Raw genomic sequence first — 23,547 nt, forward strand, 5'->3', positions numbered from 1 at the left:
TATAGTTATATTTTGATTTTCATTGTACTTCAGATGTGAACCGTGCTGAGAATGTTAATGGAAGGGAAGGCACACATTTCCCCCCCCAAAATAAGCAAGTTCTTTAGACTGAGTTTGTCTTGACCAGCTAAGGGAGCCTGACCATTTTGTTCCTACTATGAATATCACCTCTCCTCTTCCTCAACAGTGGCGGCCGACATTCCTCACACAAGACACAGCTTTCACTGCTGTGAAACCAGAGTCAGGGCAGAGCCTTCAGAGCTTTCTTCAATGCAGTATATCTCTAAGGTTTGCCTACCATCCTCTAGATCATTCGATGCTAGGTGGGGTTTTTTGGGTTTAGATTTTTAGATTTGCTGGAGGTTCCCTTTTAGTGGGCATTGTGAGCACTCAGATCAAGGATGCTTGCAAAAGTAGGGCCATAGAGATCTAGTAAAGGTAAAGGGACCCCTGACCATTAGGTCCAGTTGTGGCCGATTCTGGGGCTGCGGCGCTCATCTCGCTTTATTGGCCGAGGGAGCTGGTGTACAGCTTCCAGGTCATGTGGCCAGCATGACTAAGCCGCTTCTGGCGAACCAGAGCAGCGCACGGAAATGCCGTTTACCTTCCCGCCGGAGCGGTACCTATTTATCTACTTCCACTTGTGCTTTCGAACTGCTAGGTTGGCAGGAGCAGGGACCGAGTAATGGGAGCTCACCCCGTCACGGGGATTCGAACCGCTGACCTTCTGATCGGCAAGTCCTAGGCTCTGTGGTTTAACCCACAGCACCACCCATGTCCCTTTGCAAGGATCCTTGCAAAGGTAGGGCCATAGAGATCTAGAACAACAGGCAATTGATGTTTGAAATAAATGTTGCAACTTCGGATCTTGAAATATGGGTCCCCCCAACAAAAAAAATAAAATTCGGCTTTGTAATTCGGAATTTATGTGATGTGGTTTAATTTGATTTGATTGGCCGGTTAATAATTTTTATTTTTTTTAAAGAAATAAATATTGCAACTTGCCAGTGGCCTGTCTTCCTGTGCTAAGGTCCCTCCAAAAAATATTATCTTGGGGAGTCGCAGCTCTAGAGGCGGCTTTTTTGAACTGCTCCCATGCCCTGGTGAAGCATGTGCCCCTGTCGTGGGTTAACTCTGGGGCTTCTAGTACCAGCATCCCTTGCAGATAAATGATGGGATGTGATTCCCACTTAAAGGTAAAGGTAAAGGTACCCCTGCCCGTATGGGCCAGTCTTGACAGACTCTGGGGTTGTGCGCCCATCTCACTTAAGAGGCCAGGGGCCAGCGCTGTCCGGAGACACTTCCGGGTCACGTGGCCAGCGTGACATCGCTCCTCTGGCCAGAGCCAGAGCCAGAGCCAGAGCCGCACACGGAAATGCCGTTTACCTTCCCGCTGGTAAGCGGTCCCTATTTATCTACTTGCACCCGGAGGTGCTTTCGAACTGCTAGGTTGGCAGGCGCTGGGACCGAGCAGCGGGAGCGCACCCCGCCGCAGGGATTCGAACCGCCGACCTTTCGATCGGCAAGTCCTAGGCGCTGAGGCTTTAACCCACAGCGCCATCTGCGTCCCTGTGATTCCCACTTAGAAGACCTCAAAGTCATCACATCAGGAATCATGTGTGCAGCATCACTGTCCTGCCATGGGTGCTGGGACTATTAAGTTCCAGTCCAATCCCCGGTGTGGAAAGATGGTCCATGTCATGGGTAGGCAAACTAAGGCCCGGGGGCCGGATCTGGCCCAGTCGCCTTCTAAATCCGGCTGACGGACGGTTCGGGAATCAGCGTATTTCTACATGAGTAGAATGTGCCCTTTTATTTAAAATGCATCTCTGGGTTATTTGGCCTGGTGTTTTTACATGAGTAGAATATGTGCTTTTATTTAAAATGCATCTCTGGGTTATTTGTGGGGTATAGGAATTCGTTAATCCCCCCCCAAAAAAATATAGTCTGGCCCCCCACAAGGTCTGAGGGACAGTGGACCAGCCCCCTGCTGAAAAAGTTTGCTGATTTCTGGTCCATGAGGGCTGGCTAGCACCCCTCCCTTCTCTCTGCCCCACAGAAAGTTTCTGGAAATCTGGGGGGTGGAGCAGCAGGGCCTTTGTGAGCATTTGCTAGGAACACAGTCAAAGGCTCAGACTCTTTTGGGGAGAGCAAGACAGGAGGACAAGTGGGGAGAATACATGCTTCAACTTCTCCCTAACATCTCTGGGTGCGGAGTTCCCCTGCTTAAGGTTGCTGGAGAATCTGCTGCCAGTCTGAGCAGGGCAGAATTAGGCTTGAAGAATCTGTGCCCTGACTCGCTATAAGGATGTCCCCCTGCCCCAGTAAGCGAAGGTTAGGGGGCTTAAAAGGTCCCTTTTGGTCAATTGAGGGGTATATGACTAACGGCCAAAAAGGTTGTTGGCTGGATTTAGCCCACGGGCCACCAGTAGCCCTAAGCAGATGATGCAAAGCATTTGGGTGGGTATGAAAAAAGGCCAATAAAGGGAAGCTCAACTAGCAATGCAAGGGAATGCGTGGATGGTTGATAATGAACCCTTTTGTCTTGCAAAGATGCCAAGGCAGCTGCTAACTGGCTCCGATGCAAAACCCCAGACTGGAGGAAGAGCCTGCATCTGACTCATCTAGACAAACTGTAATTAGCAAAGTCCACGGTGGGCTTGGAGCAGCGCCTGCCTGCCTGCCTGCCTCCCTCCCTCCCCTCTCTCTCCCAGAGCTGCGTGGGCTGCAGTCCCGTTGAGAGCGAGGTGGAAGGTGTCTCATTTCAGCACCTGGACAGCTCCCAATTCCCACCTGATGCTGAGAGCCTGCCTCACGGGGCACTGTGGAAATGCACTTTCGGGAGGGAGCAGGAAGCTTTTCCATTTTTAGGGAGCACACTGTAAACAATAAAAATACTTAACTAGTTGACCAGTCATGTCGGTTCTGCTCCCCCCCCACAAAAGTCCTGCCCCTCCCAAAAAAATCCTGGCTATGCCCCTGAGAGCAGACAATATTTTGTCCTTTTTTAAAAAAATAAAAATTGGAGGGGCCTTCAGGATTTGAGAAGAAACTCTCACCCGCTTCTTTCCTCAGTCCCCCCCCCCCTTCTTTGTGTTGTGTTCCTGGGAGATGCTGGGTTGCTGCAGAAGCCTTATCACAGCTCCCTCCATGAGAAGGGCAAGCATTCCTGAAAGACAAGCCTAGCACACTGCTAGTTGAGTACACATCTTTCCCTGCGTTGCACAGACAGTCTCAGGCAGCTGACTTACGGTGTTGCGAAAGGGCGGCAATCTGGTTATTTAGGAACATAGGACCCTTCCCTGCTCCCTCTAGCTCCCAATTCTCTATGCAGACTGGAAGCTGCTGTCCAAGGTTTCAGACAGGAGACCTAACCGGGAGATGCCAGGGACTGAATCATAAAATCATGAAGTTGGAACGGACCCCCAAGGGTCATCTAGGCCAACCCTCTGCAATGCTCCCGGGATCTTCTGCAAGCAAAGGAGATGTTCCACCACTGAGCCACAGCCCTCCCCTCTATTGAAAAGGATGTGGGGATTCTTCCACGAGAGGGAATGGCATGCATTTTGAAGCACCTGCAGCCCTCATCCATTTATAACTTACAGTGGGGGCCACGCCCATTGGCCCTGACTCCATGTCCTCTCTCAGCTGCTTGTCCATTCTTTGATATCCCTTGTCAGGGACTGGGCAGAGGAGGGGGAGGAATAGTGGATACCACCTCCTCAGCCTGAATCTGCCAGAGAAGAGGGAGACAGTATAGATTTAGAACAGGGGTTGGCAGACGGTCATAATTCAGAGGCTGCAGAAGGGAGAAGCTGGGAAATATTGGAGGAAGAAGGAGGGGGGGGGAGACAGCTGACTGACTCGGTGTCCTTAGAAAGCATGCCAGATCCCTCCTCTCCCAGAACATGGTGGGAATTAAAAGTAGGAGAACAGAAAACGCAGAGGCAGAAGGCACAGATCAGCCACCGTAGGGATGACATATAACAGGAGAGACGGAGGGGGTGGGTCTTTACTCAGAGCAATGCCATTACTGCAAGAGAGGCCTCTCTCTGTGAATATTGAATAAAAGACTTGGTAAGAACCCTTCTTGTTTATTTAATTATTGGCTGCCCACTGTGGGAGGGATCAGATTCCCTGAAGCCTGACACCTCTCAACCCTTCCTTTCATATTGCCCATTTCAGGGAACATAGACAGTTCCCTTAGACAGAGTCAGACCATCACTCCACCGACCTTAGTATTGTCTACACTGACTGGCAGTAGCTCTCCAGGGTTTCAGACATGCATCTCTCCCAGCCATGCCAGGAGATGTCAGGAGTCGAACCTGGGACCTTCTGCATGCAAATAGTGACCCTTCCCCGCACTATTAACGGTTGTATTTTTATTTTATTTTTACTCTCAGAAAGAGCCGTTTGTAAAATGGTCTGCCTCAGGTGCCAAAATAACTTGGCCAGCCTTGAGTTCTATGTACCTTGCCTTGTGTGCCAAGGATGTGGGTGGCGCTGCGGTCTAAACCACTGAGCCTCTTGGGCTTGCCAATCAGGTCAGCGGTTCAAATCCCCACGACGGGGTGAGGTCCCATTGCTCTGTCCCAGCTCCTGCCAGTTTGAAAGCACGCCAGTGCAAGTAGATAAATAGGTACCACTGCGACGGGAATGTAAATGGTGTTTCCATGTGCTCTGGTTTGCGTCATGGTGTCCCGTTGTGCCAGAAGCAGTTTAGTCATGCTGGCCACATGATCCAGAAAGCTGTCTGTGGACAAACGCCAGCTCCCTCGGCCTGAAAAGTCAGATGAGCACCGCAACCCCACAGTTGCCTTTGACTGGACTTAACCGTCCAGGGGTCCTTTACCTTTTTTTTTACCAAGCTAAATGTTATGGGCCATCCCTCTGCATTGCTTCTGAAGAGTAGTGGCAGCATCCTCTGTTCACAAAGCATATTCCAGAGGCAGTGTGTGTGTGTTTGTGTGTGTTTTCCCAGAGAATGTTCCCCAGAATTCTCCGCAGTGGCTTTGGTAGTAAACAAGTCCATACGAAGCCGGAATGTTTGAAAGCCACTTTCTACGGGTAAAAGCTTTTATTAAAGGGCTTTATCCGTCTAATTGCTCTGTGCTAGGGCTAATGGTGCTAGCTGCTTCATAAATAATCAAATGTTGGTTAAAAGTGATATGGATTGATTTATGGGCATATTGTGATTACACGTCTGATTCCTCCCTTTGTGGGCATGAGAGGTGCTTTCGTTTTGTGAGAACTTCCTCTGAGGCACCACAAAGGCAACTATGGGAAAAAAGGATGGTGGCATAAAGTTGATTCAAAGCCTCGCTGAGATAGCATCCATTAAATCTCAGTGCCTATCTGATCGTCATATTTGAGGCGGGAAAGAACACCGTCCCCACTTATACATGTAGGATTGGTTAGGGACAGTGGCGTGTTTTTCATAGGTGAACAAGGCCAGAGGCACCAGCTTTCAAGGCGATGGGGGGCTGACATGGTGTGCGTGACATCAGGCCTCCCTCACTAAGCCAGGCAGAAGCCTGGGCTTTGGGAAGGAGGCACCAGGCCTCTGACAGAAGGCCTCCTTCCCAAAGCCTTTGATTCCCAGGCATCTCTTAAAGGCCTTTTTACGCTGACAGGACTTTGCTTATTTGACTGGTGCTTATTTGAATTATTTTTAATGGCGCTTCATGTTTCCCAGTTGTACGTTGCCCTGGCAGCTTGTACAGTGCTACCTCAGGTTAAGAACTTAATTTGTTCTGGAGGTCCGTTCTTAACCCGAGGTACTACTTTAGCTAATGGGGCCTCCCGCTGCCGCACGATTTCTGTTCTCATCCTGAGGTAAAGTTCTTAACCCGAGGTACTATTTCTGGGTCAGCGGAGTCTGAAACCTGAAGCGTCTGTAACCTGAAGCATCTGTAACCCGAGGTACTACTGTAGTATGGAAAGAACAAAGGGGAGGAAGGGAAGAAAAGATGGCGGCCTGCATCTGTGAAGGAGGCGTAATAGCTTCAGGGTATCTAGGCTTTGTGCCTCCCTGTCTCCCTCGGAACGGAGGGAGGTATTCTGCACAGTTACCTAGAAAATTAGCTGGACTGACATTATGCTGCCCGTTCTCTCGCTTAAAAAACAACAACCCAATAACAATAATGAGAGAAAGATGGCAAAACGCCCTTTCTGAAGCTCTGTCAGTGTCAGCAGGGTGCCTTGGGATCCGGGTGCCTCATTAGGTGGCGCTGGCAGCCCAGGGTGCCTCACCCTTGCTGCGGCTGTGCCTGTCCGCAGGTTTCCCTAATGAGGCCAGCCGTGTCTAGCAATCCTTTGAGGCCTGCAGCCTTGGGCGGGGGGGGGCAGGGGGGGCGCAGGGAGCTGCCTTCAGCACCGAGTGGAGAGCAGTCAGTTGCTGCCTACCTTTTGATTAGTGCCTCGAGGCAGTGGAGAACTTTGAAAAAGCGACTGGGGAAGGGAAGGATCTCTTGTTAGTTTCTTCTGGCAGGGGAGGGAAAGGCTGACAGGCCTCGTTTGTTTTATTCGGCTTTGAAACCCACATCCAGGCGCAAACAGCGGGGAACAGCATGGGCCCACTTAATTTCTAAGTGGTAGGTGCTCATATTCTGTTTGGCTATCTGTTTTGCTTTGGAATTCCAAGAAAACAGCAGCAGCAGCAGCAGCAGCAACAACAACAGACACATCGTTGAAACCAGTGGTTAAAATCGGTGTGGCTTTGAGAGGTTCTGTCTGCCATCTTGATTCAATACAAATTCTATGCAAACACAGGCAGAAACCTACTTCTCAAACTCTGGAACCATCGTGTTGAATTTGGTTACGCTATCTTAAGAGCGAATAAAACAAGCGTGTTTCCAAGCTGTGTTGAAGAACCTGTAAGATGTTGTTGGTTTTATGGTACACTGCCCAGAGATTTTACTATTATTGGGCAGTGAATGCTGTAAATACAAGTATGAACCCAGCCCTGATTCTTGAGGGGTGGGAGGTGCTGTCTAAGGCTCCCATTGTGCGTTCATTGCTCCCCCACAAAAAAACCCCTCCAAATGAAACCAAATAATTCTGCAAGGCCAGCCCCCAGACCACTGCCACTTAGCCAGGCTCCTAACCATTAAAGGAGTGCGAATGCTGCCATCAAACAGTGGCGGTATGTTTTTGGTTGAAAGTAGAAAGCTTCTCAAATGGCAGCAAGCACACTCACAAGTGGGTGTACTCGGCGGACAGCATCAATGACAGTTTTGGCATGTGACAAAAACGGACCTAATAAAGTTTGGGAAAGCCACCTCCTTCTATTCCCCTTTGTAGTACAGTAGCGTTGGGTAGAAGAGAGCTGTGTGTGTGTGTGTGTGTCTCAGGAGTGTCACAGCCTGGTGGCAGCTTGTGCCGTACGCATTTGCCGTTCTTCCTGTGAGCTGTCCAATTACTGCAGCTCTGGGAAGCAGAAGTCGCATTTAAAATAACACCTGGTAGCCCAAGGTGGAATTATAAGCACGACATGCTTGTTATGCAAAAAAGGTCTGTGTTTAACAGCAGCCCAGCGAGGCGGTCAGTTCAGAGCTACAAAAGGTCCGCTTGAACACTTTTTTGTGATCTGAACCTCTTTTCCTCATCTTTCCTGCTCTTCCTCCCACCATTTTGGCATTCTCTCTCTCTCTCTCTCTCTCTCTCTCTTTCTCTCACCCACACACCCACACCATCCCAGACATTAGGCTGCACTGGAGTCTCTTAGCAAAGTGAAGTAGGATCCCTCACCCAGCCCTCCACTCTGTTCTATGTATTATGGGGTTGGAGTAGCAGAATGTCACTGTAGGAACGGACTCATTTTCAGAATTTTGAATTGAAACGTGGAGGGCCAGTCGCTACCAAGGTTAGGGGTGGGGCAGTGATTGGATTCAGTTTGCCTTTAAAACTGACCCTTTCAAATCCACCCTTCCTGGAACAATGTGAGAACCAAAACACGGCCATCTTTCAATGTTTGCGCTTATCCAAATTTAGGAATTTCTCTGACCGCAAGCGATGTTTACAAAATTGCATATATTAGGTGAAAGTGTGCCCCCCCCATGAATATATTAGTGAAAATGGAAAAATGAGAAACGGAAAAAATGTTTCCACCCCTAATCAAGATGGATCTCAGGAAGAATCATAGGATTTTCTTGCAACTTGAATCCTTTCGTTTGGGTCTTAGCCTCTAGAGTAGGAGAAATTGTGTTCACCTGTTTGTTTTCTTTCCAGAAACTTGAATGAAGGAAAATGCAGCGCAGCAGGTGCATTGCTTAGGAAACTTAAGCATGACAAAAGATTAATAAAGGATGTGAAAATACAAATTAGATCAATAAGCCCCTCTGCAGCCCTCTGTGTTTGAGTTGGATTTCCTGTACAATCGCCATGGCACAAATATGTGATAAAAGGTTGCCAAGTTGCAAAGGAGGACAGTGGATCGCATGAAGCTGCCAAGACGGGGTTTTTTTTTCTGCTAACGCAACAGTCCACACAACTTGAGGGCGAATCTGTTGGCAGAGCGCCGGCAACCTCAAGTATCCCTTATTGAAGTCCAATTTTCTGTGAGATGGGCCGCTGTGAAGGCTTCAGGTGGAGCTGGTCAGACTGCAGGCTTGTTAGATCTCAAAAACAGAGCCAAGTGCAAAGCTCAGGTTTTATCCACCTGATTTAGAAGCAGGAGGAGAAAGCCATTTTGTGGCCACTGTTGTTAAACTGTGGGAGCCAGAAACCTGTGCCGGTCCACTGCAGATCACTTGGAGATCTACCTGTAAGATGCTGATCTATTTTCTGCCTGCCCCATCGCTCCAAAATTCAAGACCCCAAAGAAGTACATCTAGTTCCCAGTGGCTGAATTAATTACAGTGGTACCTCAGGTTAAGTACTTAATTTGTTCCGGAGGTCTGTACTTAACCTGAAACTGTTCTTAATCTGAAGCACCACTTTAGCTAATGGGGCCTCCTGCTGCTGCCGTACCGCCGGAGCATGATTTCTGTTCTCATCCTGAAGCAAAGTTCTTAACCCGAGGTACTATTTCTGGGTTAGCGGAGTCTGTAACCGGAAGCGTATGTAACCTGAAGCGTATGTAACCGGAGGTATTCTTTTCTTTTCATTTCTTTTCTTGTCCAAGAACATTCACTTCTCTTTTCCCCACTGCCATATTATTCCAACTCAGAGGGCAGGCTAAGGGCTGGCAACATGTAGTACTGCATTTGCCAGATGTGGCCTTTCCTTGCCTTGGCGCAGCAATAAAAATGCTAGCACATTTGCAAAGCTAAGCAGGGTGTGGTATGGTTTTACATTGGATGGGAGACCACGTGTTGTGATACTTGCATTGCCTGTTTCCATCCTGAGGATTGTCGCTCATCACTAGGAAATACACCAGGGGTAGTGTTTCAGGAACAATGAATGAATTTGTGAGCTATTCAAATCATAGAAGGGGTCATGAGCGTCATCTTGTCTATTGTCGTTTAGTCGTTTAGTCTTCGTGGCTCCATGGACCAGAGCACGCCAGACACTCCTGTCTTCCACTGCCTCCTGCAGTTTGGTCAAACTCATTCTGGTAGCTTCGAGAACACTATCCAACCATCTCATCCTCTGTCGTCCCCTTCTCTTTGTGCCCTCCATCTTTCCCAACATCAGGGTCTTTTCCAGGGAGTCTTCTCTTCTCATGAGGTGGGCAGAGTATTGGAGCCTCAGCTTCAGGATCTGTCTTTCCCGTGAGCACTCAGGGCTGATTTCCTTAAGAATGGATGGGTTTGATCTTCTTGCAGTCCATGGGACTCTCAAGAGTCTCTTCCAGCACCATAATTCTGAAGCATCAATAGAAATGTTTAAAAATAAATAATGAAATATAAGACACCCAAGTTCTATTTCAGTCCCCTCCAACATCTGGGGTTTTTTGGGGGGTGGGGTGGGGTTTGCCAACTAGCTGTTTCTTTCCATTTTATTCTGTCCAGCAGATGTCCATTGGCATCTGTTTTTCCTCTTCCTGTTCAATTTTCTTCTTCTGCTTTTGTATTTTGGCTTGTTCTCCACCACCCCACTCCCATCTTGTCTCTCCTAGACAAGAAAACAAGAACATCATTTCAGGGCCAGGTAGCAGCAGATGGGGCTGACAGAAGGAGAAACATATCTTTGCACACAAGTATATATTTATATTACACGAGCCGGCGCACAACACCAAATAAGCCCAAACCTGGGACCATAATAACTCCAGCAACTGTATCTATGGTAACACAAGCTCACATATAACTCTGGCGAGTCACAGTTAATGAAAACCTTTGGGATGTTGGCTGTTTAATTGTCTCCCTTTATGTTATTTCTTTTGGAGGGTGCTTTGAAAAATCATCGGTATTTAAAGAAATGTAACGAGAGAAGCTATAATTGTACCTGCCAAAGCCCAAAGCCCGATGTGAACCTCGAAGTCAAGGCGGGGGAAGTTTGTGTGTATGTGTGTAGGTGGGATGGCTTCATGGGGGGGGGGGCGGGAATTATTAGAGGGGAGAGAAAAAGACAATTTTGCAAGTCACCAAACTGGTTCAGCAATGGCACAATTTCACACTTGATCAAACTGGCCCGACATGGGCTCCTTTTATCCAGCATGAAACCTTTATTGTCTCATTTGGCATACATAAAGATTGAGGCTCCCGTCCAATGCTGATTTGAGCCCATTGTGTGCTAGAGAGAAAGTGGCAGAAATTACGTCTGTCTGCGGTGCTCATTATGTATGGCATAAAAAGGACTGATTTGGGGGGTAAATTATACGGGGGGTCCCTGTTGATTTTATAGTTTTCCAATCAACAAACTGGATTTGGAAAAGTTAGGTGCATGCCCTGTTATTTCCACCTGGGGGGTTCATTTGACATTGTTTCCCTTTATTTTGGTCCATAAAATATGGGCTTTTCTTCTTTTTTTCCAAGAGTAAATTTTTGTTTTTGTTTAGTGAATAATCAAGTCAGGCTTTCCTAAAAACAAATTGCAACCGTTCCATGAATATGATCAAATATATGTGCATAAACGGATATTCCTGAAATATGAGAGTTATGCTACATATAGCTATTAAAATCTTGAGGTTAAATTATTCGTAACTGTCTTCACCAAGCTGGTTCCTTCCAGACATCTTGGATTACAATGTACATCAGCCCTAGCTGATTTATAGCAACGCCAGTTACTTTTCTTTCTATGGCAACAACGAACAATTAAGAACGTAGTCCCTGAAGGATCGTAAGATCAAACAGACACCATCTTAGGTTCTGGAAGCATTTGCTTAAAAGAAAAGACACAGTTTCGTTTTCCGTTAGATCAACTCACCAACTGACTTGTGCTTGGGTTTTTTAAAATATATTTTTTATTAAATATTTCTTAGTTTACAAAAATTACGTGCATTGTCTCTCTTTTTTCAAGTTGTGTTTTCTACAGATCAGTTTCATTTGTTGTGAGACATTAATGTCACATACATTGTTAGGTTAGGAAGAAAAGGGGAAGAGAAAGGGAGGGGGAATGGTGGGTTGGGTGGGGTGGCAAGGCTTCTATTCTTCTACTTAGTGTATGTGTGGGGTTTTCTGTGGGTCAGGGTCAGATGTGTGGGTTCTCTTACTATTCACTTGTTGTATTTCCTTGGTGGTGAAGGAGGTTGGGTGTAGCCTAGGGTGTGGTTGGTTGTCTTTGGTTGGCTGTAGTGAGATCTGTTTTTGTGTATGAGTGGGGTATGTATGTGTGTGTTTTGGGGGTCTTCCAAGATAATAATGCGACTCACATCATAAAGAGCTCATAACCCATCTAATCTCAGCAGCCAGAAGCATCATAGCCAGACACTGGAGAGACCTGTCAGGAGCAAGCATAGATCAATGATATCAAATAGTACGAGAAGCAGCATTAGAAAAACTAACCAATAAACTGAAACTGACACGGGGCCAAACAGATGAAGACGCCTTCACCCCGATATGGTTCGCCTTTATCACATACACAGCCCAACAAGACAACAACAAAAATCCGCCGACAGCATACAAATCAATCTGGCTTAACTGACCAACTTACCATATTTTTCTTTCTTTTCTTTTTTTAAAAATAATGTTTTTATTCAAAATTAAAACAAAACATATTATCCAGAAACATATCATCCTTATTTCCCCCCCCCCCATTTTTCCTCCCTCCCCCCTCAGACTACAATTCCCAGCATCCCTGACCACTGGTCCTGCTAGCTAGGGATCATGGGAGTTGTAGGCCAAAAAATATCTGGAGAGCCGAGGTTAAGGAAGCCTGAAGTAAGCCATACACAAATCCAGAGTGGACTCCCTAAGAAAGTTGAATGGTGCCTTGCACACCTCCTTCCAGCAACTCCTGCAGCCAAGCTGGTGCTAAATGTATTGCTCTGTTTTCCTTTGGACCCCACCAGCGAGAGAATCTTGTCGTTTGGGCAGCCTAGGACCGCCATACACACGGTGCAGGCTTGCGCCCCTGGTAGGTCACTTTAGTGCTGCTCATGCAGTGGTTTGACTTCACCCCCAGAGGCGCACTCCATTGTCTCTCGAGACAGACGGATTTCAGCAAGTGATGCACATAGTACTAAGGATAGAAACAACCCAATGAAACACATTTTGCACCACCGTAAAGCAAGCTTAGGAGACGTGGGTGGTGCTGTGGGTTAAACCACAGAGCCTAGGACATGCTGATCAGAAGGTCAGCGGTTCGAATCCCCGCGACGGGGTGAGCTCCTGTTGCTTGGTCCCTGCTCCTTCCCACCTAGCAGTTCGAAAGAATGTCAAAGTGCAAGTAGATAAATAGGTACCGCTCCAGCGGGAAGGTAAACGGCGTTTCCGTGTGCTGCTCTGGTTCTCCAGAAGCAGCTTAGTTATGCTGGCCACATGACCTGGAAGCTGTACGCCGGCTCTCATGGCCAATAAAGCGAGATGAGTGCCGCAACCCCAGAGTCGGTCACGACTGGACCTAATGGCCAGGGGTCCCTTTACCTTTACCTTTAAAGCAAGCTTTGCATTTGGGGAAGGCAGAACCGATTCCAACACAGGAGGCAGCAGTTAAAAATTACTGGTCTCTGCAGCCACAGCAGGTGCTGTGATTCTCCAATAGTTTTACTTCCCCCCCAGAGGCGCACTCCATTGCCTCTAGAGCAGGCATGGCCAAACTTGGCCCTCCAGCTGATTTGGGACTACAGTTCCCATTATCCCTGACCACTGGTCCTGTTAGCTAGGGATGATGGGAGTTGTAGTCCCAAAACAGCTGGAGGGCCAAGTTTGGCCATGCATACTCTAGAGACAGACGGATGCCAACAAAAATACTGCTTTAAACAGCCATGGGTTCCCCCAAAGAATTCTGGGAGCAGTAGTTTGTTAAGGGTGCTGAGAGTTGTTAGGTGATTCCTTTTCCCTTCACAGAGCCACAATTCCCAGAGTTCCCTGTGAAGACGGACAGATTGTGAAACCACTCTGAGAGAGCGGTAGCTCTGTGAGGGGAAAATGGGCTGCTAAACAACGTCCAGCACCCTATTCTCTCAGAAATTTGGGGTGGGGTGTTGGGAGCCACGACTGTTTAAGCATGGTATCAGAGTGTTTCAAACGTAATGTTGTGAACGTGGCCACAGTGTGAAAACGTTAGGGAAGCACTGCAGAATAAATTCACGACTCGTGCACTATTATTGAGTGCATCAGTGATATGCTGCAGGAAATACTGGCCACAAAAACCCCACATCGGTCTGGAGAGACCTTGAGTAAACATGCACAGGAGAAAACTGATGTGTCTCCTCACACAAAGCTCCCTTGTTTCAGCTGTTAACTATTGAACCTAATGATGGAGATTGACTTCACCTGCAGATCTCTGTTTAGGCCATTCCTCCTCCTCCTCTTGCTGCCTTAATTTTCAAGGACCACCACCTGATTTTTCCCTCTGTCCCTCATGGAGCTCCTTTCTCTCTTAAGAACCTGCTTCCTAGCAGTACAGAGGCTTTGCTCTCCACCCATCACTCTGTAGCTCTTGTCTCTGTTTCCCCTCTTCCTTCCTCTTCCCTGAACCTCCATTTTGGAAAGTCGAAGAAGTCAAAAGTCTCCTGGAGCGACTCTCGTTGGCAGGAGTTCTTCGAATCTAGGTAAAGCTTCTTCTGAACCATTATAGCTGCAAGGGTGGGTTAGGGTTGAAATGTATATTCCAGAGGGCCTGCCACACACCAGAGTATATTGGCTCTGGGATGTTCATGTTTCTTTTCATTATTTCACTTTAAAAATGGTCTCTCAATTGGCAGCAGGAGGGTACCCTGAAAAGAGACTTAAGGACAAAACTCATTCTTGACCTCTATCTTGATTCAGTGAGGATAGGGAGACAAGCAGAAGGGTAAAATGGAAACATGTGTCTTTAGGCATATGCAGAGTGCCTTTTCTGGAACTAGCAACCAGTACTTGAGTATTGGGAAGTGAGGGATGTCATACAGAATAAGAGAAGAAGAAGAACATACTTTTAAAGAAGATAGGAAAATGTTTATTGAATATATGGGGGAGGAAATTGTGTACACTTGAAAACCTTGGTAGCATTACAATAAATTCAACAGTGTAAACAAGTTTTGATGGATGTAATAATGGATTACTGAATGGTTTAGTTTATGTAAAATATGCAGGGATTTATGATATGCAAAATGAACCATGGAAAGAGAAGAAAGGAAGCCATTGGCATTTTAAGGTTGCTTAAACGAATATTCTAAATTGTAAGACAGAAAATTTAATAAAAGTTATACATGAAAAAAGGAAGGGAGGGATGGGAGGTTTGGTGTGCAAGTTGAGGGGCCTGTGGGAAATGAATGGGGGCAAAAGAAGAGGCATAGACAAGAGGCCTTGACTGTTAAGGACTAGGAACTTGAAATTGTTGCAAAGAGTGGCAGAACAGCAATTAAGGGATGACTTTAGATAGAGAAATGAAATGGCTTAACTGTCACTGCTCTATCACCTCTGCCTCCAAGCCCCCTCACAATTGTAGCTTTGCACAGGTGCTGAAAGTAGCTTCTATTTTTTTTTGGCAAGTTTTCACAATACAATAAAAGAAACAAACAGGAAGTAAAGAAACAAAATAAGAAGGTAGAAGGAACAGAAAAAGAAACTACAAGATCCTTCCTTATCTTAATTTTCATCCCCTACAGAGGAAGGTGTACCCTCCCAGCTCTCACCTGGGCTCTTCCCCTTCTTCTTACAGGCTCTCAAAAGGGGTACAAACTCTCCTTTCCCTTCCTCTGTGTGCAGTTCTTACCAAGGTACAATGAGAGAGAGAGAGAGAGAGCGTGTGTGTGTGTGTGAGAGAGAGCAATAATATAAGAATAATGATAAACTCCCAAGGGAGATAAAAGTAAAGAGAAAAGGGAGAGAAGTAAAGACCTCCAGCTATCCGCCTATCAGTTGTGTATACAATTATTTCTTCAAAATAGTCAAATGCTCGATCTATTCAATTATTCCTCCCTTTGCTGGACGTTACTTTCCCAGCCTTCCAGCTGGTGCTCTCAGTTTGTTTTCGTTTCTCAATGCGGAAAGTCTGAAGATTTTTCAGTTACTGCCTTCACGACTGTAAAACACCCCCCCCTTTATTCTTTATCTCCTTCTCCAAAAAAGGTTGTTTTAAAAAAAGGTCTGTATTTGTATATTAACGCATAGCAGCTTGGTTGCTTTAAAACCTTAATTTGTGTCCCAATCCAGGGCTGAAAGTAGTTTTTCGATTGTGTTGCTCTTTCTTAAAGCTGAGCAGTTGAATTGGCTTGAAACTGATATCGCCTATAGCAGGCATCCCCAAACTCAGCCCTCCAGCTGTTTTGGGACTACAACTCCCATGATCCCTAGCTAACAGGACCAGAGGTCAGGGATGATGGGAATTGTAGTCCCAAAACAGCTGGAGGGCTGAGTTTGGGGATGCCTGGCCTATAGCTGAGAGCCTTGCAGGAAGCGTTTGATCATAGAGCTGCAGAACTGAAAGGGACCATGAGGGTCATGAAGCAGGAATGTTTTGGCCAATGTGAGACTCGAACCCATGACCCCAAGATTGAGTCTCACGCTCTACCTGTTTGGTTGTTTTTCCAGGTGCTCCCAATGATCTTCTGGGCATGGGGAGTCTTGTTGGAGGGCTGTGCTGTTGTGTGACTCCCCACCCCAACCACCCTCTTCTCCATCTCAACAGATGAAGGGCGATGGCCCTGTGCAATCCTGAGATGGCCTTGGCCTCCCACCTGAAGCGCAGCAGTCCGGTTCCGGTCCAGGGTGGCCCGTACTCCACTCTCCACTTCTTCCCTCACACCAACAGGTCTTTCCCTCTGCTGACCAAGGAGGAGCTGGCAGAGACTCTGGACGGGTAAGTAGAAAGGTAAAGGTAAAGGACCCCTGGACGGTTAAGTCCAGTCGAAGGCGACTATGGGGTTGTGGCGCTCATCTCGCTTTCAGGCCAAGGGAGCTGGCATTTGCCCACAGACAGCTTTCCGGGTCATGTGGCCAGCAGGACTAAACCACTTCTGGCGCAATTGGAAGGAAACCAGAGTGCACAGAAACCCTGTTTACCTTCCTGCCACAGCGGTACCTATTTATCTACTTGTGCTGGCGTGCTTTTGAACTGCTAGGTTGGCAGGAGCCGAGACAGAGCAACGGGAGCTCATTCCGTCACGGGGATTCAAACCGCTGACCTTCTGATATGCAAGCCCAAGAGGCTCAGTGGTTTAGACCACAGCACCACCTGCGTCCATCCCAGGTCATGTTCCTCAATGGTCCTCCTCTGGAGATACTGCTTCTTGAGGCTGCCTTGAAACCTTCTCCCTCTCTTATCCCTGTTGCGAGCAAGTGGACGGGCTGTTGCTCTAGCTGTCGCGATCCCAGTGGTGTGCAGAAGAAGTGCCCTCTCAGCCTGGGGCCCCAGAGCTTGTCAGACTACATCTCCCATCATCCCTGCCTACTGGTCCTGCTAGCAAGGGATGATGAGAGTTGTAGTCCAGCGAACTTTGGGGACCCAAGGTTGAGAAAGCCTGCTCTAGGCTGAGAGGGAAATTGATGACCTTCTTTCAAACTAGACCAGTGTTTCCCAAACTTAGGTCTTTGGACTACAATTCCCATCATCCCTGACCATTGATCTTGTAAGCTAGGCATGATGGGAGCTGTAGTCCAAAAAAACAGTTGGGAGACCCAAGTTTGGGAAACTCTGGGAATAAGCCCTGCTCAAAGCAGAAAAATCTCTTAAACAAGAGCTCAGAGGCTCTGGTGGCTCTAGAACAATCATGAAACTGTCAAGAAAGCTTTCAGCAGTTGGAGTTGTTGCTTTTCATCTAGAATTTGCAGGGCAACCAATATTTGGAATATTGTGTACAGTGCCAGTCGCTGCATCTAAAAAAATGTAATGTGCAATGTGGGGGGGGAGGGGGAAACAGTGGTGGACTTCAGGCTTTAAAATTTCAGCGGTGCAGTGTGAAATGCCAAAATCCTGCTCTCCGCCAGACTCTCGCCTTCCATTGTTCCTCGTTGTTGCAGCCCCCTCTTGGCCCGGTGCCCTGTAAGGGGGGGACCGGTTGCCCTCCCCTAAACTGCCTCTGAGGGGAACCAAGCCTGAGGAGCACAGGAGCCAGCTCCTTGGAGCCAAGGTGCATTTGGGCCCCCCTCCCCCAAGTTGGTAGGGACGCAGGTGGCGCTGTGGGTAAAAGCCTCAGCGCCTAGGGCTTGCCGATCGAAAGGTCAGCGGTTCGAATCCCTGCGGCGGGGTGCGCTCCCGCTGCTCGGTCCCAGCGCCTGCCAACCTAGCAGTTCGAAAGCACCTCCGGGTGCAAGTAGATAAATAGGCACCGCTTACCAGCGGGAAGGTAAACGGCGTTTCCGTGTGCGGCTCTGGCTCTGGCTCTGGCTCTGGCCAGAGCAGCGATGTCACGCTGGCCACGTGACCCGGAAGTGTCTCCGGACAGCGCTGGCCCCTGGCCTCTTAAGTGAGATGGGCGCACAACCCCAGAGTCTGTCAAGACTGGCCCGTACGGGCAGGGGTACCTTTACCTTTACCTTTACCTACCCCCAAGTTGGTGGTCATTGCCATTCAAATGGTGTGCGTGTGCTACTTCTTGTGATTATGTGGGGTGGGGCTTTCCTCAGCCCCCACCTCCCACAATATTAAGTGTGGCATCTTTGAATTTCAGCGGCTTACTCCTATTGAGTACACCTAGTATGTGGGAACTCTTTTGCAGGCCTCACAGAGACAGCAGATTGACCGCTATTCAGTCAGAATGCTGGACCTGTATAGTGCCAGGAAACTGGGAATTACGTTCACATATGGTGGGGGTGTAAATATGTACAGTGGTACCTCAGGATGCGAATGGGATCCGTTCCGGAGCCCCGTTTGCATCCTGAATAGAACGTAAAACGCAACCGCATGTCTGCGCGTGCGTGGGTAGCGTTTTGCTGCTGTCGCGCATGCGCGAGACGTCATTTTGAACGTTTGCGCGAGTGGCGAAACTCGGAAGTAACGAGCTCTGTTACTTCCTGGTTGCCACGGAGTGTAACTTGAAAACACTCAACTTGAAGCACATTCAACCCAAGGTATGACTGTACAATTTTCTGACAAAGGGTGTATAAGGAGATAACAGATATCACTGGGTTAAATCCAACTGAAAGTCCAGAGGTAACATTATTATCAATTTACGATGGGGTGGAAGGTTTGCAGGCTGTGAAGGACTTGCTCACAAATTTATTGACAGCTGCACGAATTATTATAGCTAGGAAGTGGAAGGGGCAAACAGAATATAAAATGGAAGAATGGTATAAAGAGGTGTGGGGTTATAGCTATTAATGATAAATTAACATGTGCCATTAAGGTAAGACCTTAATACACAGGATTTTGAGGAGATATGGAAGGTGTCTATAGAATTTGTACCGTTAAAACAGAAAGGGGTCAAGCCATCGCAAGAGGCGTTGAAATTTTGGGAGGTTGGATAGTTACAATGGAATGGTCTTGAGGGTGGCATGCACATTTTATTCTTGTTTATTTATTATTATTAATCCTTTGTCAAAGTAAAATAATAATAATAATATTAAGAAAACAAATACCAACCACCACCACCCAAAACAAAAAAATGCTGGACATAAGCCTTTGGTCTGATCTGCCAGGTACAGTGGTACCTCGGGTTAAGAACTTAATTCGTTCTGGAGGTCCGCTCTTAACCTGAAACTGTTCTTAACCTGAGGTACCACTTTAGCTAATGGGGCCTCCTGCTGCTACCACGCAATTTCTGTTCTCATCCTGAAGCAAAGTTCTTAACCTGAAGCACTATTTCTGGGTTAGCGGAGTCTGTAACCTGAAGCGTCTGTAACCTGAGGTACCACTGTATCTTCTGCTCTTACGACTGAAGCAATGTGAATCTGCTCACGCTTTTGACCTGCTGGCAGTAATTCTGTGTGTGGTTCCCCCCCCTCGCTCTCCTCCTGCTAGCAGCCCCTACGACCTGAGCGACCTCCTCAGCCCGGACCTGTTTGAGAGCATCCCCCGGCCCTATCCCGACTTGCAGCTGATCAGGAGGATCATCTCACAGGTGGAGTTCTACCTCTCTGATGAGAACCTGTCAAAGGATGCCTTCCTCTTGAAACACGTGCAGAAGAACAGGTTGGGCTTTGTCAGCATTAAGCTCCTGACATCTTTCAAAAAGGTAAGGCCGCGGCACTCAGAAAGCATTCGTGGCAGGAGGGTGGAGCAGCATGCGCTTTTATATATATATAATATTTTGATTAATTTTCCATTTTACAATATTTAAACATATCTTCATTATCCACTTTACTTCTTTTGCTCATATGAGCCTGTTGACTTCCCTCTCTCCTGCCTCACGGTTTTCAAAATTCATAGCATTTATATATTTTCCATTTTACGTGTCACTCATTCAGAACGTCACAATTTTTAAATAAATAAAGGGCAGTGACAATTATCGTTACAAGTCTTCTTACAACCCTCCTGGTGTTGTTAACTGCTTACAATGGTCCTTCAAGTCTTGTATCAATTTACTCCAGTCTTTTTGGAAAGTTTGATCACCTTGGTTTCAGATTTTTCCGGTCAGCTTCGACAGTTCCGCAAAGTCCATCATCTTCATCTGCCACTCTTCTTTCGTTGGTATTTATTGTTGTTTCCATTTTTTGCATGCGTTTGGATCCCAAGGTCAAAGCTGCGACCTCTGCATAGCTGTCAACTTTTCCCTTTTCTTGCGAGGAATCCTATTCAGAATAAGGGAATTGCCCTTTAAAAAAGGGAAATGTTGACAGCTATGGACCTCTGTCTTCGGGCAGTTTGGGGGAAGGGGGCTGTAGCTTAGTGGCCAAGCAACCGCTTTGCATGGCAATGATCCCAGCTTCAATCTCTTGCAATTTCCAAGGGGAAAGACTCTTGTTCCAAATCTCTGAAGAACCACTGCAGCTCAGTACAGACAATGCTAAGCTGGAAGGACTAATGGTCTGACTCTTTGTCCGATGTATGCTCTGTTCCAAGCCACTGTGGCAGTGATCACATGTTTAGCAAGCTGTGCCTGAGGAAGGTGGAACTGTGCAAATAATAATAATATTTGCACAGCTCCATCCCTCACTGTGAGAAATGAAGTTACAGGGAACCAGGCAGAGGGCCTTCTTGGTAGTGGCACCTGCCCTGTGGAACGCCCTCCCACCAGATGTGAAATAGAACAACAATTACCAGACTTTTAGAAGACATCTGAAGGCAGCCCTGTTTGGGGAAGTTTTTAATGTTTGACGTTTTGTTGTTTTTATACTGTATGTGTTGGAAGCTGCCCAGAGTGGCTGGGGCAACCCAGTCAGATGGGTGGGTAATAATAATAACAATAATAGCAATTTATTATTTGTATGCCACCCATCTGACTGGATTGCCCCAGCAATAACCGCTCCCCACATTAACTGGGGGGGGGTGGCTTTTGTGTGGTTGTCTGCAGCCCCCCCCCAGACTATGAGAATCCCGGCAATGTAGCCTGCTTCGCCCCCCCCCCAGCTGGGTACCTGGAGGTTCCCGCCTAGCTTTGACAATTAACCAATCCTGGCTGGGGGCGGGGCATTGCCAGGGGAGTTGGTCAGGTAGAGTTAGGACCGCCCCACATTCACAACAGAGGGTGTAGCTTACCTGTTAGTCCTCAGTCGGCTCCAGATCTTCGCCCAATGCCTAAGCCAAGGTCTTCCTACATCTGAAAGTTTAATAAAGTTGTGGCCAATTTTAATCCCATAACACATTGCCAGGTGTCATTATTCCACCCGGGGGTTGCCTGGGGTTTGGGGGGTCTCCGCCTGTCTGCGCAAATAAACACAGTAATACCTCAAACATTAAAAACTTTGCTCTTTGGGGTGGGGGCGTTATTGGGCAGTTGTTCTTATTTTGATTATGCATTTTGTGGTTTTATATTTTGATTTCATTCTGTGAACCGACCCGAGACCTCCGGGTATAGAGCGGTATATAAATTCAATCAATCTAATCAAACTAATAATAATAATAATAATAATAATAATAATAATAATAAATTTATTACTTTAAAGCATGCAAAACTGCCTCTCTCTTTCTCTTCTACTCCCCCCCCCCTTTTATAACCAGGTGAAATATTTAACCAGAGATTGGCGGGTGACCCTTTACGCCCTGCAGTTTTCGGAGCTGCTGGAGGTCAACGAGGAAGGGACGAAGGTGCGCAGGAAGACCCCTGTCCCCGAACATCTGGTGAACATCCCTTCGAGCAAGATGTTGCTGGCCTGGAACGTCCTTTCGTACGAGCCGGCCCCCCACAGCTCTCTCCAGTTCCAGATGACCTTCCTCAACAACATTACCAAGCTGTTCAGCCCCTTCGGCGACATTGCCTCCATCCGCATCCTCCGGCCCGGCAAAAAGCTCCCTTCGGATGTCAGCAAGTGCTCATCGCGGTACCCGGAGCTCTTGACCAAGTGCTGCGCCGTGGTGGAGTACGACAGCTTGGAAAGCACCCGGAAGGCCTTTGAGGAGCTGGTTCGCAGCCAAGCCACTGGCTCCTCCCTGAGTGGGGACACCATCAAGGTGGTTAGCCTCTCTGGAAGGGGCTCCAAGAAGAAGAGCATGACCAGTCAGGAAGACGGTGAAGAGGCCGAGGAGGCTGAGAAGCCTGCAAGGATGTGGACCGGCGCGTTGCCTGAAGGCCCTCCGCTTGCCTTTGAAGACTCCTTCTACAGCTCATCGACAGAGTCCGACGGCACGCCGGTATCCACTCCCATCCTGCCTCCGAACTTCCTCTCTGCTCCAGTCTGGCCCACTGCTGGCTTCTGCGCCTCTGCTGGCCAGGCCTTCAAGCCCAATTTCTTCAGCATGCCCTGCGCCGGCCCTCGACCGCTCCTGCACAAGCCGCTGTCGTGGCCGCTCTGCTTCCCTCCTCTCTCCGCGCCCAAGCCCAGCAACGGCCCTTGCGGGTTGCAGAAGACGCCCAACTCCTGCTGGGAGACGAGCGGGCTCGGTGTGGGGGTTCTGTGGCCCCCAAAGCAGCAAGGACCAGCCTGCAGGCAGCAGCAGCAACAACAGCCGCTGCCCTCCCTGAAACCGGAGCCCCTGAGCTCAGCGCCCACTTCCAAAAGGGTGTCTGAATCGCTCCATGCCCGGCTGAAAGTGATTCGGCGTCCTCAAGGCCCGGATGGCACCAGGGGCTTCTACAACACTATTGGGCGGGGGAAATCTGTTTTGCGGCACTAAGCTTTGCGAGCCTTGGGGGGGGGGTCAACTTAATATAGGCTTACGGGGGGGGGAGCAGGTAGCATTTCTGGGCTGGGGGGTCAAAGGAGAGGGACCCGAAAGCCTGTCTGCGCTGTGGAGAACTGTGTTGTACAGACACCATGTAGACTACTTCTTAATCTCCCCCAGCTTGGTTTTCCTCCTCCTTTTTTGGCCTTTTTTGACTTTCTCTCTCTCTTTACCCCCCCCCCCGATGCCTTGTGTGGTTTTGGCGCTTTGTGGGGTTCTCAACTTGCACCTCTGCTTTCAAGATTATCTTTCTGACTCAGGTGCTGTTGGTCTCCATCCAACCCTCCCCTTCTCCGCGACGCCTTTGTTTCTGTGTGTGTTTTTGGAACTTGACCTTCTGGATTGGTTGCATGGTACGATGAATATGGAGTGTGAATGGCTTAAGATTTGATGGATGCCGGCAGGTTTGTGCATAAGATGAGATTTTGAATGCTTGCCTTGTGTTGCCGTGAGAAATTGGTGATGGATCTGCTGTTTTTTAAAAAAACAACAGTCAATAAAAAAAAGGGTGTGGATATGATCTCGTTGTTTCTCTTTGGTTTTTTTTGGTCTATGGAAATCGTGAGATTTATGCGTGGCTCTCGATCGCAAGAAAACTCAAAAGCAACAGCAAGAAAATGGAGGGGAAACTCACCACCGTCCTTTAAAACATACAAAAGTTAAAGCAATAAAATTGCCTCCAACTTTCTAAGCTTCTTGGTGGGCTTCTCTAAACAAGAATGTTTTTAGCAGGCACCGGAAAGACCACCGTGTACATTCTGATTTTAATTTTTTTAATGTGCGTGTCACAATATATACCGTATTTTTTGCACTATAAGACTA

The 23,547-nt window shown here is 47.8% G+C and overlaps 1 protein-coding gene and 1 long non-coding RNA gene across 6 annotated transcripts in view; one reads left to right on the forward strand and one right to left on the reverse strand.

The window, feature by feature from the left end:
* The window catches only part of LOC307200791 (la-related protein 6-like), a 33,017-nt gene extending 9,760 nt beyond the window's left edge, over positions 1-23,257 (forward strand). For 2 of the 5 annotated variants that reach the window (XR_013832432.1, XR_013832433.1), the window contains 2 exons: positions 188-288; positions 2,554-2,897. Coding sequence is in view for 3 of the 5 variants with exons in the window: in XM_079949738.1 (XP_079805864.1) it covers positions 16,166-16,326; positions 19,426-19,639; positions 21,565-22,677 (1,488 nt within the window). In the remaining 2 variants the exon portion in view is untranslated. Of the gene's footprint in view, positions 1-187; positions 289-2,553; positions 2,898-16,155; positions 16,327-19,425; positions 19,640-21,564 lie in introns of those variants that run through there. The other 3 variants (XM_079949740.1, XM_079949738.1, XM_079949739.1) reach the window with 3 other exon arrangements.
* Positions 9,905-21,405, reverse strand: LOC307201194. The gene is made up of 3 exons (XR_013832635.1): positions 21,103-21,405; positions 11,753-11,820; positions 9,905-10,056 (listed from the first exon to the last, which is right to left on the reverse strand). It is a non-coding gene; the product is annotated as an uncharacterized lncRNA (long non-coding RNA).
* Positions 23,258-23,547: the final 290 nt, after the last annotated feature.

Source organism: Podarcis cretensis (genome assembly GCF_951804945.1).
Source record: "Podarcis cretensis genome assembly, chromosome: 13".
In the NCBI taxonomy this organism is placed as follows: Eukaryota; Metazoa; Chordata; class Lepidosauria; order Squamata; family Lacertidae; genus Podarcis; species Podarcis cretensis.